General features: G+C 52.8%; 1 protein-coding gene across 1 annotated transcript in view; it reads right to left on the reverse strand.

Moving 5' to 3' along the window:
- The window catches only part of KIAA0556 (KIAA0556 ortholog), a 217,901-nt gene that overhangs the window by 23,108 nt on the left and 177,654 nt on the right, over positions 1-17,139 (reverse strand). Inside the window, 5 exon segments of the mRNA XM_021086440.1 lie at positions 4,270-4,348; positions 7,966-8,171; positions 9,765-10,154; positions 10,157-10,357; positions 10,360-10,488. Coding sequence (XP_020942099.1) covers positions 4,270-4,348; positions 7,966-8,171; positions 9,765-10,154; positions 10,157-10,357; positions 10,360-10,488 — 1,005 coding nt within the window.

Below are 17,139 nucleotides of genomic sequence, written 5' to 3' on the forward strand. Positions count from 1 at the left end.
AATGCCGGATCCTTAACCCACTGAGCAAGGCCAGGGATTGAACCCACAACCTCATGGTTCCTAGTTGGATTCATTTCTGCTGCGCCAAGACAGGAACTTCCATGAAAAAAATGAAAGAGATAGGATAGGGCTGGTCAGGGAGGGCCTCTCGGAGGAGGTGACATTTGAGCTGAGACCTGGATGATGAGGAGACCACCATTCGGTGGCATTTCCGGAAGGAAAACTTAGGCTGAGAAGACAGGAGGGGCAAAGACCCTGGGCTGGGAACACACCTGACAAGTGACGGGGGGGTGGGGGAATGGAGGAGGTGAGACAGGAGCTAGATCTGGACTTTCTTCTCTGCCGTGGGGTGCCAGGTGCCTTAGATTTGGAGGCAGGAGAGTGACATGATCTGACCAGGGTCTTGGGACCTGCACTTGCGTCGGACTCCCTAAAGAGGCCAGGGAGGAGGCTTCTGTGACACCCATGCCCTGGACGAGGGTAGGGGTGATGAAAACGGAGGCAGTGTGGACAGATTCAGGGTCTGATTGCAGACAGCACGGCCAGGACCCTTAGTGATCCGAATGGGACGGAGAGAAAGAGAAGTTTCTGACCCAAGGGACAGAGGGGCTGTGGGTACCACTCCGAGATGGAGAAGGCCTGGAGGTGGAGGAGGGAGCAGATTTAGATGGGGGCGAGGGGGACAAAAAAATAAAAAATAAAAAAATAAGAAAGGAGTTCCCCTCGTGGCGCAGTGGAAACAAACCCAACTAGGAACCATGAGGTTGCAGGTTTGATCCCTGGCCTCGCTCAGTGGGTTAAGGATCCGGTGTTGCCGTGAGCTGTGGTGTAGGTTGCCGATGCGGCTCAGATCTGGTGTTGCTGTGGCTGTGGTGTAGGCCGGTGGCTACAGCTCCGATTCGACCCCTAGCCTGGGAACCTCTATATGCCGCGGGTGCGGCCCTAAAAAGACAAAAAGACCAAAAAAAAAAAAAAAATAGATGGGGGAGGGTCCCTGGGAGGGAGAAATGCCACTGCCCCCTCGAAACAAGAGGCAGCACCCCAGATTCTCCCAAGCCTGTCACCCCTTTGTGTGCCTGGCAAGATGCGCTGCGATGCCATCTCATCTAGTATGGCTCCGAAAGCAATTATTCTCCTTTCTGAGCTAATATCCGTGTTCCATATTCATTTTTCTCTGGTGTATCAATTAGTATTTATATAAATGGAAATTAATTTTGTTATTCCTCTCCCGTGTTTCAGCTCTCCCAGCTCCTTTCCTATTCATCACTGCTGATATTTGCAAAACTTCCAAAATTAGTGTCAACTGCAAATTGGCACGTCATAGATTCCCCTTTCAAAACAGTCGTAGGATTGGCCGTATTGACAAAAATCAGCTCCAACACGCCCCCCCCAACACAACCCCCCTCCCCCGGCCCTTGGGTCCCTTTCTCCACGCTCTCTCCACTGGCACAGGCTGGGGAAGCGGGTTCAAGGATCTGGGATATCATGAGGAAAAAGCCAAAGAGTCAGAGAAGAGAGAGATTCAGAAACCACAGAGGGGTCCTTTGGTCAGGAGGTTCATCTGCCTTCTTGCTGCGTAGAGAAGCAGAGACATGATACTTGCATTGCAGCCAAAAGGGCTGTGCGCTCTACGCCAGGGCCAAACTCCCCAAGGTGTTGAAAGAACACTTCTGAGAAAGGTCAGAAGCCGGTTTGGCGGGAGCCATTTACAGAGAGCATCGTTTGGGGAAATTGTCAGGGGACAGGGGCTGCTTCTGGCCAGCCTGCCTTCCTCTTCCTGGGGACAGCGCTCTGGCCAGCTCTGAAGCCCTGTCTGGGTGGCTGACTCCTCAGCCTTGGCTCCAAAGACCGTCTCTGACCCAGGCTGGGCCAATCTGTGTTTTCCATCACAATCTCCCTCCCTCCCCGTCAGGGTGAACCACAGAGATTGGTGAAGGATGGACTCCTGACCCGGGCCACGTGGAGAGACTTAATTCCGGGACCCCTGTTGGTGGTATCAGGGAATGGAGGATTCTGGGCTTGCTGGGCAGAGCTTCCAGAGCGCCCCCGTGGACAGGGTCTGAATGGGAGACAGACGAGGAACGAGAAATGGGGCAGAGAGATGGAGGGAGACGCCAAGGCTTGACGGTGACCTTTGTACGCCTGGATCTGGCACTGCAGGAAACTAGCAGTCCCTCCGCGTGAGGGCAGAAATTTCCTTTTTTGCTTAACTCAGTTTGAACTTCATTTCCGTCGTCTCCCCTCCCACCCCCTGCCCTGAATCCTGACCAGCCTAGGGGAGGTCACACTGAACGAGACACGACTGCTGTCCCCCGGGCTGGACACTCACTTCTCACTTTTTGGCCTTGTGGGAGCTGTGTGACCTTGGGTGGCTTACTCAACCTCTCGGAGCCTTGGTTCCCTAATCTGATCCGGGACATGGGGAGAATGAGAGCTGTGAGCCTGAACGGGAGACGCAACCAAGACTCAAACCAGGCTCCTGCCTATAGTAGGATGGCTTTTACATGTCTCTGTTGTCCCAAAGTAATTGAGAGTTCTGGCCACGAGGGGCTGTAATGGGAGTTCCCGCTGTGGCTAAGTAGTAATGAACCCGACTAATGTTCATGAGGACGCAGGTTGGATCCCTGGCCCCGCTTGGTGGGTTAAGGGTCTGGCGTTGTTGTGTGCTGTGGTGTAGGCTGCAGATGTGACTTGATCCGGCATGGCTGTGGCCGTGGTGCACAGAGGCTACAGCTCTGATTCGATCCCTTGCCTGGGAAATTCCATATGTGCAGCCCTAAAAAAAAAGGTGGGGGTGGGGGGAAACGCTGCGAAGGTTTAAAGGCTTCTTCCTCTTTTCCATCCTTGTGGAGGGAGGTGGGGAGAGCTGAATTCTTACCGGGTGCCACGGAAGCCTTGCTGGGGAGGGTGTGGGGGTGCAGCAGGGCCTTAGGAAGGGCTTATGGGGGATGCTGTCGGGCACTGCCCAGATCCCATCTCCCTTCGCCAGGACTGAATGGCTCAGCCCTCCCGTGGCTGGAGTGCTGACAGCCGTCAGCTCATAGCTGAGCTCCCCAAACATGACTGCCCTTGGCCTTGACCCCTTCCCAGCCTGTATCCAGTGACATGTTAATACAGACATGTCAAGGCCCAGCCCCCTACTCGACTCAGGACAACGCCAAGGGGCCTTCGCAGCGCCAGAGCTCCCCGTGGAGCTGGCCTCTAGAGGCCCTGGTGTGGCTGCCCTGAGCCCTACTCTCCCTCTGGCCAGCCCTGCTCCCTGCCTTCCCTCAAGAACACGGCCCCGGAAACTCCGTCTCCAAGTCTGCTTCTTGGGAACCCCATGGGGGACAGTGGACATCCTTTCAACAGGCAGGGATGCGGGGGTTGGGAGGGTGGGCACACCAGGCGGCGGCTGCAGGACTGGCCCAGAAGCCCCGGCACAGGGTCTCGGAGAGGAGGGTGGGGAGGTGGGTGGGATATGACCAGGGCGTGACAGGATGGGGGAGGCAAGAAGGAGTGAGGGGGGGAGGTGAGGCCGCGGGGAGCAAGTTTGCAGAGCCTGCTGTGACCCTGAGCCTGAGGATTCCCCGCGATGCACGTGGAGTAAGAGAGGAGCTGGCGAGACTGGAAGAGGAGAGACAACGGACCCAGTGACACCCAGCTGGGATCTGCTCAGAGGCCACCCACTGGCAGCTGGCTGGCCGACGACACAGGAGTTTTGTCTGGCTCACATGGTGTTTGAAAATATTGACGAATTAATCCCCAACATTAAAAAAATCTGATTTCATATAAAAATCCAGACGTTCGACTTGTCAGAGACCTGGTACCTGGGCTACTCCTCCTGCATCCCCTGCCCCCCAACAGAGCTGCAAGGATGCAGGTCTTCCCTGCTCAAGCATCTGCTCTGTGGTCCAGGACGCGGGGGCAACTCGAGCCCCTGGACTCACGGATGCCTAGTCCCTTGTGGCTCCTCTGTCTCCTTGCTCTCCAGCTTCTGGGCTCTGACGGCAGCCTCCCGGGTCAGGGCTGCAGTGGACGCATAAGACGTCTGTATGTGAACTGCAGAGATCCCCCCAGCCTCCGGAGGGCACGAGGGGGGCCAGGCATCCTCTAAAGGCCTCCGCCTGGCCAGGGCCAGGGAGCCCAGTTCAGGCTGGGTTTGGCCCCTGCTTGTCCTACGGCCTCTGTGCAAGGTACCAGCTGTCCAAGTGTCCCCGGAAACCCCGTCCCAAGTGGCCATGGCCCTCCCCTCCCGCTCCCGCCCCTGCCCTAGGAGAGGGCACTCACAGATCCCATGGTAGACGCCCGGCTCTGGAGTGGTGACCTCTGGGACAGGGGGACTGGGTGGCATCTCTGGCTCCAGGACCTGCACATGGTTTCGGGGGAGAAGCAGAGGGAAAGCAGGTGATTGTAGCGACACCCAGACAGCTGGCTGGCTGTTTTCCCAGCTCCTGCTGCCCACCCTGTGCCCCAGGGAAAGCCCCGTGTCCTTTTTTTTTTTTTTCTCTTTTTAGGGCCACATCCGCGGCATATGAAGTTCCCAGGCCAGGGGCCGAATCAGAGCTGCAGTTGCCGGCCCATACCACAGCCACCGTGGATCCAAGTCGCCTCTGTGACCTATGCTGCAGCTCACGGCAATGCTGGATACTTAACCCACTGCATGGGGCCAGGGATTGAACCCACAACCTCATGGATACTAGTCAGGTTCTTAACCTGCTGATCCACAGCGGGAACTCCTTTTGTTCCTCCCCTTGTGTCTTCTCTTCTGTTTTCTGCACTTGTGGGGCTCTGTGACTGGTAGTATGGGGGGAGGGCAGGAACCCTTGTGTCTCTGCTTCCTTAACAGAAGCTGTCATTGGCAGAGGAGGAGTTTGATGCTACCAGCTCAGGTGATTAGATTTTCCTGAAACAGAGAAGGACCCATCTAGTTAATCTAGTGAGCTGAAGGCTGGAGGGAGGGAAAGGGATTGGAAGAGACGGATGGAGGGAAGGAGGAGGGTGAATTCAGAGGGAGTGGTTCTCATCCCTGGGGCCTGTGCATGCACATTTTTAAAGCTCTCCGGGGAGTTCCCGTCATGGAGCAGTGGAAATGAATCTGACTAGGAACCATGAGGTTGCGGGTTCACTCCCTGGCCTCGCTCAGTGGGTTAAGGATCTGGCATTGCTGTGAGCGGTGGTGTAGGTTGCAGATGAGACTCAGATCTGGTGTTGCTGTGGCTGTGGCGTAGGCCAGCAGCTACAGCTCTGATTCGACCCCTAGCCTGGGAGCCTCCATATGCTACAGATGTGGCCCTAAAAAAAACAGACAAAAAAAAAGCTCTCCAGGTGATCCACAGGCAGGCAGGTAAAGAGCTATTGAGCTGTAGACAGAGTGGGCTGCCACACCCTACTTCTTGGGTCTCTGGGTACACTTTTCTCTCTTTTTTTTTTTTTTGCTTTTTAGGGCAGCACCCGCAGCATATGGAGGTTTCCAGGCTAGGGTTCGAGTTGGAGCCATAGCCTCTGGCCTATGCCACAGCCACAGCAACGCCAGATCTGAGCCTTATCTGCAACCCACATCATAGCTCACGGCAATGCCGGATCCTTAACCCCCTGATCGAGGCCAGGGATTGAATCTGCGTCCTCATGGATCCTAGTCAGAGTCGTTTCCACTGAGCCACGGCGGGAACTCCGCCACTTTTCTCGTTAGATCGCTGCACCATAAGTCAGGGTAGAAACGCCGGTCCTACATCACAGACAGGAAAACTGAGATGCAAAATGAGGTGGAGTCATTTGTCTGGATCTTAGGAGTTTCAACGGGGATGGTGCTACGTTACCCAATGATGCCCTGATGACCCCCTGGTCCAGCCCCACGGGACAGCCCCTCCAGGCCCCTGCCGGGTGATGGGAAGGAAGGGAGAGAAACGCTCTGCAGAAGCACCCATGCTCACAGCAGGCTCTGGCCCTGGCTGGTGCTGCTGTCCTGGAGCCTACATGTCTTCTCTCGCCTCCCCCAGCACCCTGCCCTCCTCGAGGCCCCCGGGACGCCCCCTGGTGGATGCACTGATGTGGACACCCAGGCAGGCGTGGTGCAGCTCCAGCCCAGACCGGCCCCTCACAGGACTAGATTCCGTCAGAGTCCCTGAGCAGGGACTTCATTTGGAAAAGGCTGGGGGAATGAAAGGCCTCAAGGCCGTCTCCCAGTTGGAGGCCCACGCAGTAAAGCCAGATCACAGACAAGTTTTGTAGCCCAGAGACGGTCTGAATTTGTTGCAAACAGTATTTGGGGGGAACGTGCCTGTGGCATGTGGAAGCTCCCAGGCCGGGGATGGAACCCGAGCCACAGCAGTGACAACACCAGATTCTTAACTTGCGGAGCCACCAGGGAGCTCCACCAACATTTTTGTTTAATGGGGAGATGTGACATAAAAATCCAGACTTCTGGGTGTGGCTCAGCAGGTTAAGAACAAGGCATAGTGTCTGTGAGGATGCAGGTTCGATCCCTGGCCCCGCTCAGTGGGTTAAGGATGTGGGGTTGCTGTGAGCTGCAGTGTAGGTTGCAGATGCAGCTCGGATCCCGCGTTGCTGTGGCTGTGGTGTAGGTCGGCAGCTGTGGCTCTGGTTCGGCCCCTAGCCTGGGAACCTCCATATGCCTCAGGGGTGGCCCTAAAAAGAAAAAAAAAAAAAATCCAGACTTGTGGCTTTCTTTGAAAAAATCAGGACACCCATCAACAATGGCCTAGCCTGTCTGGGTGGAGGGACAGCTGCTTCCCTGCAAGGGGCAGGGTCTCACCTCCATGTGCTGTAGGTGCGGCCCTAAAAGGACAAAACACACACACACACACACACACACACACACAAAAATGTGGAGTTCCCGTCGTGGCACAATGGTTAACGAATCCGACTAGGAACCATGAGGTTGCGGGTTCAATCCCTGGCCTTGTTCAGTGGGCTAAGGATCCGGCATTGCCGTGAGCTGGGTGTAGGTCGCAGACGTGGCTCAGATCCCTTGTTGCTGTGGCTCTGGCATACGCCGGTGGCTACAGCTCTGATCGGACCCCCAGCCTGGGAACCTCCATGTGCTGCGGGAGTGGTCCTAGAAAAGGCAAAAAGACAAAAAACAAAAACAAAAAAAAACAAAAAAAACACAAAAATGTGAGTTCCCATTGTGGCACAGTGGAAACAAATCCTACTAGTATCCATGAGGTTGCGGGTTCAATCCCTGGCCTCGCTCGGAGGGTTAAGGATCCGGTGTTGCCGTGAGCTGTGGTGTAGGTCGCACATGCAGCTCAGCTCCCGAGTTGCTGTGGCTGTGTGGCTGTGGTGTAAGATGGCAACTGAAGTTCTGATTTGACCCCTAGCCTGGAAACGTCCCTATGCTGCAAGTGAGGACCTAAAAGGGAAAAAAAGAAAAAAAAAAAACAATACCCACAGACTTTGAAGTCCTGCGTTCAAGTTCCAGCCTTGTTACTCTCCCGCGAGGTCCCTCAGCCTGTCTGAGCCTTGGTTTCCTAAACGGGGGTGATCATGTCTTCACCCCAGTGGTTGTCAGGAGGGTTAAACACGGTAACAACCGGGTCGCGATGTGTGTCCACAAAATGACTGCCAGGATCATCATTATTTTAACTCTCCGTCGGCTTATTAAAAGCCTTTCTAGCCCTTGCATCGAAAACAACAGCAGGTGCTCAAAACGCCACCCCAAGCAAAAACTCCCCGGAGACTGCCAACCTCTAAATGACAGAGATGACACGGAACTGATTTCCTCTCGCTTTGATTAAAATTTGAATAGTTTCTTCCCTTTGGTTTAAAAAAAAAAAAGCACAATAATTAGGGAATGAAATATGACATAGAGAACAAAACATGAACCAGAAAAATGGGAAGTGTCAAACCAGGGGCACCAGCGGCTTCAAGGATATCCATCTTCATCCCTCCTGTTCTAGGCTGAGTCGGGAGAAGATGCCTCTTTGGGGCGGGGCGCCCCCGTCCCCCCAGTTCCAGTCCTACCTGGTCGTCAGCCCAGGAGCCGGCCTGGGTGTAGGGCCGCTCGTCGCCCTGGCCGTCGGCGGTGCTGGGCCTCCGCAGCGCCTCCTCGGCCTGCAGGCTGCACAGGCTCTCCACGTCCAAGTCCAAGGTCTCATCGGAACAGAAGATGGCCTCGAGGATGTCATCATCCGTCGTGAATAAGATCGTGTCTCCAAAGTGCTCTGGAGCTGACGGTGTCCGGGAAGACAGAATTCAGCTCAGTCCACCTCTGGGGATTTGCAGAACCTAAACCCACCCAACCTGAGGACTAGACAATCCCAACCCCGTAACGGGTTCTTTTTTTTTTTTTCCTTCTTGCTTTTTAGGGTTGCACCTGCGGCATATGGGAGTTCTCGGGCTAGGTAGGGGTCGGCCTATACCACAGCCACGGCAATGCCAGATCTGAGCCACATCTGTGACCTACCCCGAAGCTTGTGGCAACGCTGGAAACTTAACCTACTGAGCAAAGCCAGGGATTGAACCTGCCTCCTCATGGATGGGTTCTTAACCCACTGAGCCACAATGGGAATTCCCCCTTAATAGGTCTTTTTTTTTTTTTTTTTTTTGTCTTTTTGCCATTTCTTGCGCCACTCCTGCAGCATATGGAGGTTCCCAGGTTAGGGGTCTAATTGGAGCTGTAGCCACCAGCCTACACCAGAGCCACAGCAATGTGGGACCCGAGCCGCGTCTGTGACCTACTCCACAGCTCACGGCAACGCCGGATCCTTAACCCACTGAGCAAGGCCAGGGATCGAACCCACAACCTCATGGTTCCTAGTCGGATTCATTAACCGCTGAGCCACGACAGGAACTCCCAACAGGTCTTGATTTGTGTCACTGAGCCTTATTTGCCAATGGAATTTAGGAACCGTAAAAACCACATAGATCTAATGAAGGCACCTAATCTCGAGAGAATCACTGTGACCGGTCATGAAAGTAGGGTCGTTTCTTAGGCGTGGCTAAGGTACCATGGCCGAGGCTGTGGGTGCCCCACAGGGATCCTTGCTGACCCTTGTAGGGGGAGCCTTGCCTGGAAGGGTGTGGGAATTACGTCCCCAACCATGGGAGCCCGGGCGGCCCAAAGCCCTGCTGCTCTGCCTTGAGGCATGACAGACCCTGAAAGTGATGCTTCCCTTGGGATCAGGTGGAGGCTGGGTTTCCCCTGAAACAGTGTCTTTACCTAGCTTCTCCCCCTTCCCTATCCTGCACCCCTCCCTACCCTAAGGGTCCTTCGGAGAGCACTCCCTCCATGGACCACGGGCCCAAGGAGCCCTCATGTCAGGCTCAGGCCCTAGGGAAGCTGAGTGAGGCTGGTACCCAGGGCAGGCATTTAAATGAGGTCAGCTCTCGCACACCCAGCCCCCAAGGGTGAGGTCTGGGAAAGAAGAGACACCTGTCACTGGCTAGCCAGTAGGTGTAGATTTTCCCCAGGGCCTCAGCGGGTAGCAGGAGGGGGACTTCGAGAATATTCTTTTTTTTTTTTTTTTTTTTTTTTTTGTCTTTTTGCCATTTCTTGGGCCGCTCCCGCAGCATATGGAGGTTCCCAGGCTAGAGGTCCAATCGGAGCAATAGCTGCCAGCCTATGCCAGAGCCACAGCAACGTGGGGTCTGAGCCATGTCTGCGCCCTACCCCACAGCTCACGGCAACGCCAGACTGTTAACCCGTTGAGCAAGGGCAGGGATCGAACCCGCAACCTCATGGTTCCTAGTCGGATTCGTTAACCACTGCGCCACAACGGGAACTCCCGACTTGGAGAACATTCTTAACAGAGATACGGTACCTCCGGTCAGGGTGCCTGAGGCCTTGGCGATTTCTCCCTTAAAGATGCACTGCCCGTCCAACAGCATCGTAATGTCCTTCACGCCGCGGAAGGAGTGTATCCGCGATTTGTTGTAATTCCAGACCCTGATCAGGGCGATCTGGCAAGGGTGCAGGAAGTCGATGGAGATGGAGTGGGGCTTGCCGGGCGTGAAGGGCGCCAGCCAGACGTGCATGTCGTCCTGCGTCCTGTTCACCCCGTCGATGAGGTTGGTGACCACGCGGGGGTCTTTCCCATAGGCCGGTAAGATATTGATGTCCGGGGGGTCGGCTTGAATGTTGGCGACGCGCACCGGCTCGCCCTTGGAACTGAATATTTCTATGCCGTTGAGGCCAACGTAGTGCCTGTCCCCCACGTGGACTGGATGTCGATGACCAAGTGCTGTCCATAAGGCAGGACGGGGATTTTGAAGTCCCCGCTGTCGTCTGTCTCCGGGGAGCCGGGGTCCTGCTCGCTCACGGGCTCCGGCTTCTCCTCCTTCCACGGGGCCGGCTGGTCGCTGTGCCGGCTGCTTTTCTGCTGCTGCAGGAACTCATCCAGGATGTCCCCTGGAACTCCACGTTGGAGATGCGGCCCCGCTGGGAGCGGTCAAAGGCCGTGAGGGAGTTCCAGGACTCCCGCAAGCTGTGTTCCTGCTCGCTGTGCCACCGGGGCCGCGGCGGTGTCCCGGTGGACCAGGCGTGTTCTGGAAGGAAGGACACGAAGCCCCATTAGAGGAAGTGGGGACCCTGAGAGACCATCTCAGGCTCTCAGCGGGGGGTGTGGGGGGGTGTCACCCTTAGCGGGACATTCTAGAAACCAGTGGGTGGTTTGCTGCTCTAGACTGTCCCAGGGAGGGGCCAGGGAGGTGACCCATCCCGCGCTGCCTGGGGCGGGGGGGGGGGGGGGTTCCAGACCCAGAGCACGGTCTTCTGTCCTGCACCATCATTCAGGTTGCAAAGGAAATGATTACTGACCTGAGTCTGGAACCTCGTGGCTTTACAAAGAGCAAAGTATTTGGGCGGGGGGGTCCTTTGATTTTTCTAAGAATGCGCCTACCCTGCAAATCAAGGGGACGCCCTTGGTTTGTGTGAGAATCTTTGCCGGAAGTCATTCTCCACTTCCGAAACCGCACGACCGGGGTGACGCTGCCGCCTGTGGCGTCTGAGTCAGCACCCCAAGGGTCTGCGCTGGACGCTGTCACGGCCACGTGACTCTAACGGGGTTTTTTTCAGCGACTGCCTGCTGGCAGGTGGAAGGCTTGCGAAAGGATGTGACACGGGGCGGGGGGGGGGGCGGGGGAGCCAGATGTGCCATTTTGATGCGGCATCGCCCAGCAAGGGCAGCGCGTCCCAGCGTGTTAATATCATCACTTCCGGGCAGTGCATAGGAAACACTTGCATTTTCTTCTTGGACACCTTATTGTCTACGTTCCCTATGTGGATGAGTTTTCTCATCAGGGGAGATTCTATTAAAAAGCCAAATAACTCAGGTATAATACAAAGGAAGGAATTTACTTCTACATGTGGTTAATTTGGCTCCAAGACCTGAAACCTTGTCTGGATCACGCGGAGAACGAGGGGCATGACCTGGCCCTCAGGGTTGGGGGGAGGGATGAGGCGGCCCTGAAGGCCTGGCTCTCCTCCTCGTGCGATAGAAAAGCCCTGGCATGTGCCTCCAGCAGCGGCCTGTCCTCACAGCCACGCCACGGCTAACTGCCATCGAAGGGTGTCATTCTGGAAAAACAGCAGCTGATGACACTGACATTCTGTTTTTTCTCCTTTCATATCATCCTGCGCCCTGCACTCCATTTTCTGCCTGTCTCCTAGGGGGCCTGGCTCTATCAATTATCTCCTCTCTCCAGAATCTTCAATCACTCCTTCCCCACTGGTATCTTCCCTCTCCCTGCCTGCAGACATGCATAAATCTCTCATACCTGAAAGAAAAAGAAAGCCGACCTGATCCTGTGGCTCCCTCCAACTGCCGTCTTAGTTTCTCCCTCCTTTCACTGCAGACACTACATTCTTGTCACCACCACTCCCGCTCAACCCCTGCAACCTGGCTCCTCTGTGCAGAGCAGTCGCTTTGCCCCCCCAAATACCACTTCCCCTTCCCCCGCCCCACTGCCACACACACACACACACACACCTTTGGTTCATGCAGACCAGATGAATGCTGACGGCATCCTTGCAAGCTGGGCTCAAGAAAGGAACTACGGGGAGCGGGAGGGCCTCTCTTTAAACTGGCACTGCTGAGCTGGTAGGATGGGGGGGGGTGGATTGCCAGGGGCCACTTGCTACTCTGTATAGCGGAAGCCTGCCTGAGGATGAAGCCCGTGTGGGGAATGGGAGCTGAGAGACGAAGAGTCCTGATGACATCATTTGAACTCCTGGATCCAGCCATGCCTGAAGTCAGATCCCTGGTGGTTTTCTATCCCTCGCATCCATAAGAGACCTACAATTCCCACAACCCTCCACTGAAGCGGCTTTCTCCAAGTACACAGTGACTCCAAGTACACAATCTTTTCTTAATCCTCGTTCCATGCTTGACGTCCCAGGCAAAGCACTTCCACTTGGCAGTCCCCCACCACCAGCTTAGGTGACATTATCCCTTCCTGATTCTCTAGTTGGCTGGCTGACAGCATCTCCCTGTGTATCACAGCATCCTCTTCTCCTCCCCAGGCTCTAAGTCTGGTTGCGCCTGAAAGCCTCAGCTCCAGCCCATCCTTTCGAGATAACTGCCATCCCTCTTTGCCTTCATCCAGCTCCTGGGCAGGCCCTGCTCACTGTCATGGGCTAAGCTCTGGCCTCTCTCCCTGGGGTACCATCTTCCACTTTCAATGACCCGTCCATTCGGTCACTTCAAACTCTGGGTACCTAGATGCAATCTGTCATCAACCCTTCGAATTGGCATATCTCTCCTAGGCTGAGAATAAAGAAAATCAAACTCCTCACTGTGTCCCCAGGGCCCTGAGTGTGGCCCCCGCCGACTTCTCCTCCTTCACATCTGTCTCTCCACGGCCATCCTGCTCCAGCCATGCCAGGCTTTGTTCCATGGACACGAGCCTCTCCCTGCCTCAGAGCCTTTGCCCTCCCGTGTCCGCTGCCAGGGACGCTCTTCCCCCAGAGCCCCACTTAACCAACTCTTCCTGACACCCTCCTTCTTGGAGGAGCCTTCTCTGCCCTGTCCCTGCGGCATCCTAGGGCCCAGCACAAACCTGGTGCCTGGAAGTGCTCAATAAATGTGAGCCAGTAAAGGGACGGGTGGTTGGCATCACCATCGGGTACCCCCTGTGCTCAGGCCTGGAGGCTGGGGGACGCCCCCTCTACCTGTCGGGTCTTCCGCACCTCCTCTCCCCTCTCATCTGTCATCAACGAGACCCCAGGAGTTCCTCTCATCCTTCCTGCCAGGCACGAGGCTGAACATCTGGCAGAAGGAACTTCCCATAGGGATCATCACGACCTCGGTTTATTGCGATTTGATCGCCTCGGAATGAAATGAATCGGCCGGGCTGGTCTGCAAGGGCACCGAGGAGAAAGGACCAAAAGACACACGCGTCAGGGACTCAGCCTGCCTCTCTCTGCCCAGGTGTGCAAGAAAGGCAGGACTTGGCTTTCATCCTGAGTCTGCCTGCTGACCTATTCTCCCCGAGATGTGCGCTCTGGGTTTTGAAAGCAGAGAGGTGTGGACTTTGTCCTGGACCTCTCAGATGTGACAGCCGGCTGGGGCCCACGTGGCCCTGTTTGCAGGAGAACACACGACTCACTAGTCCTTGGGAGTCCAGCAACTGCTGGGATCACTGCTTTGTCCTGTCTGTCAACATTCCTGCCCACAAATCTGAATGGACACAGGAAAGCTATTGCTTTAATGTGCCGTCAACATGGTCCGGGAGGGACCAGTGATATGAGATGATGTGACTGAAGATTCAAAACTACTCCTTGGTGGAAATTGCAAAGTTCTGAACTTTATAAAAATCATGGGCACCACCAAGAGGTAGGTATTAATTGCTAATAAAATGGGAAGTAAAAGGCACATAGTGAGAGGCAACAGCGCCAGGTTTATTCTAAATGAATGGCCTTTCAGCCAGCGCTGATTGGACAAGGAGTGGACACCTGACCCAAGCCGGCCAATCAGCTTCTTCCCTGAGATTTTGGAATAGCATTCTGGAGCTAGAGCTGGGAAAGGATCAAATTTGGACTGTGAGGCCATTTCCTGCTACGTGCAGAGGAAGAGGGAGGGAAGATGGCCCTGCAGAGAAGCAGAGGCAGGGCCCAGCAGCCCTGGAGAGTCCAAGAGAAGCCTCCTTGGTGACTGCTGCCTTTCCTTTTTCTTTTCTCTTTTTTAGGGCCACACCAGTGGCATGGAAGTTTCTGAGCTCGGGGTTGAATCAGAGCTGTGGTTTACACCTCAGCCACAGCAATGCAGGATCTGAGCCACATCTATGATCTACGCTGCAGCTTGCAGCAACGCCAAATCCTTAGGCCACCAATCGAGGCCGAGGGTAGAAGACACATTCTCATAGACACTATGACGGGTTCTTAACATGCTGAGTGACAGTGACAACTCCCCTGCTGCCTTTCTGACCCCTGCTCCGAATTCCATGTGATGTGCAGCTATGGGCTTCCTGTCTTTGGGGGTCCAGGACCTTCTCAAATAACATACCCTTTACTGTTCAAACCAGGCTGATGAGATTTTATTCACCTGTAGCTAACTGACCTCTGATAAAGACACAACCAAAACACAGATGTCATTACAACGAGATACTCTGTTGGACACAAGGATTTCCAGGCTCTGCTTTATGGTGACAGCACAGTTCCAGTCCCAGGGAGGAACCTGAGCAGTCATTCATCCTACAAGAATCGTTGGAGGGCTTGGCCCACAGCTTTCCTGAAGGCCACGGCTATGGGATTTGGCTCTATGTAATGAGTAATTTAAAATTTCTAAGCAACTTTCCCTCTTAGCATGATCAGCTTAACAAGCATGAAATCTCGGGGGCTCAGTTCTTAATGTGTGTGGAGCCAAGCAGTGAAATGCCTGGAAAGAAATTAAAGTGAGACAAAGTCTTCTGAATATGGACAAGTTAGAAAAAGGCCCATCACCTCATAACTGCCAGAGGATCCTTGGGTCTGTTTACCAGGAAGGCTTGGAATTACCCAGTTCTCCTGGGGCAGGCAGCTGACAACAGCTGGGCAACAACACTATAGGCTAGCAGTTTGAAGCACGGTTGATGGAGCAGGGCTGCCTGGGTTCAAATCCTGCTCTAACCCTTATAGGCTGTGTGACTGGAGGAAAGGTACTTAAGCCTCACATTTTCTTTCTTTTTTTTTTTTTTTTCCTATTTATTTATTTATCTGTTTTCCATATGTACCCACGGCATATGGAGGTTCCCAGGCTAGGGGTCGAATCAGAGCTACAGCTGCCAGGCTACACCACAGCCACAGCAATGCCAGATCCAAGCCGCGTCTCTGACCTACACTCGGCTCACGGCAATGCCAGATCCTTAACCCACTGAGCGAGGCTAGGGATCAAACCCACAACCCCTTGGATACGCTAAGTGGGGTTCGTTACTACTGAGCTGCAATGGGAACTCCTCTTTTTTCTTTTTCAATCATATACGGTGTCCGGTAGTTGAACGTCCATAAACACGACCAAGTGATCAACAGCATAAATCGAGGTTCCATCCATCGCCCTACAGTTGACCCCCTTCATCCATGTTGCCCACACCCCAAATTCCTTCCCCTCTAGTAACTACTAATCTCTTCTTTGTAACTATGAATTTTTGTTTTGTTTTGTTGATTTTGTGTATTAGATTCCATATATGAGTGAGGTCACGGGTATTTGCCTTTCTCTGTTGGACTTATTTCACTTAGCATAATACCCCCAAAGTCCATCCACGTTTTGCAAATGGCAGGATTTGGTTCTTTTTTTATGGGTGAATCGTATTCTACTGCGCATGTATTATTCCATGTAGACACGTATATACATACATATATATGCATATGTATGTAAAATATACATATGCGATACACATATATACGTATACTTACATATGTCTAGACACAGGTATACATGGAACATATGTGTATACACATACCACATCTTCTTCATCCATTCATCAATGGACACTTAGGTTGTCTCCACATTTGCCTCTTGTAAATAATGCTGCAATGAACATGGGGTGCATATATCTTTTTGAATTACTGCTTTCATGTTCTTCAGATAAATACCCAGACGTGGAATAACTGGGTCATACAGTAGTTCTATTCTGAATATCTTGAGGCATCTCCATACTGTTTTCTGCAATAGCTGTACTAATTTACCATCCCCTCACCAGAGTACAAGAGTTCCCTTTTCTCCACAGCCTCTACGCCATTTGTTATTTCTTGATCGTAGCCATCCTAACAGGTGGGAGGTGATACTGTGATTTTGATTTGCATTTCCCTAATAATTAACGATATTTAACATCTTTTCACGTGCTTGTCGGTTAGCTGTATGTCTTCTTTGGAAAAAGTATCTATTCAGAGCCCCTTCCGACTTTTAAATCTGGTTGTTTGCTTTTTTGTTGTTGAACTGAATGAGTTCTTTATATATGTTGGATATTAACCCCTTAAAAGATATATGATTTGCAAATAAATAAATAAATAAATAAAGATATATGATTTGCAAATATCTTCTCCCATTCAGTAGGTTGCCTTTTCATTTTGATAATGGTTTCTGTTACTGTACAGAAGCTTTTTAGTTCGATGTAGTCCTATTTATTTATTTTTTCTTTTGTTTCTCTTGCCTTTGGAGGCAGATCCATAAAAACTTCACTAAGGCTGATGTCACTGAGATTAAACATATGCCTATGTTTTCTTCTAGGAATTTTACGGTTTCAGGTCTTATAGTCAAGTCCCTAATCCATTCCGAGTTAATTTTTGTGTATGGTGTAAGTTAGGGGTCTAGTTCTATCCTTTTGCATGTAGCTGTCCAGTTTCCCAACACCATTTATTGGAAAGACTGTCCTTTCTCTATCCTATGTTTTTACTCCTTTGGTGTTGGTTAATTGTCCACATATATGTGGGTTTATTTCTGGACTCTCAATTCTGTTCCATTAATCTGTGTGTCTGTTTGTGTGCCAGTATCAAACTCTTTTGATTACTACAGCTTTGCAGTATTGTTTAAAATCAGGGCGCATGATAACTCCAGCTTTGTTCTTCCTCAAGATTGTTTTGTCTATTTGGGGTCTTTTATGGTTCCATACACATTTGAAAATTATGTGTTAAAGTTCTGTGAAATATGCCATTAGAATTTTGATGAGGATTACCTTAAACCTATAGATTGCTTTGGATAATATGAACATTTTACCAATATTAAT

The sequence above is a fragment of the Sus scrofa genome, chromosome 3 (genome assembly GCF_000003025.6).
Source record: "Sus scrofa isolate TJ Tabasco breed Duroc chromosome 3, Sscrofa11.1, whole genome shotgun sequence".
NCBI lineage: Eukaryota > Metazoa > Chordata > Mammalia > Artiodactyla > Suidae > Sus > Sus scrofa.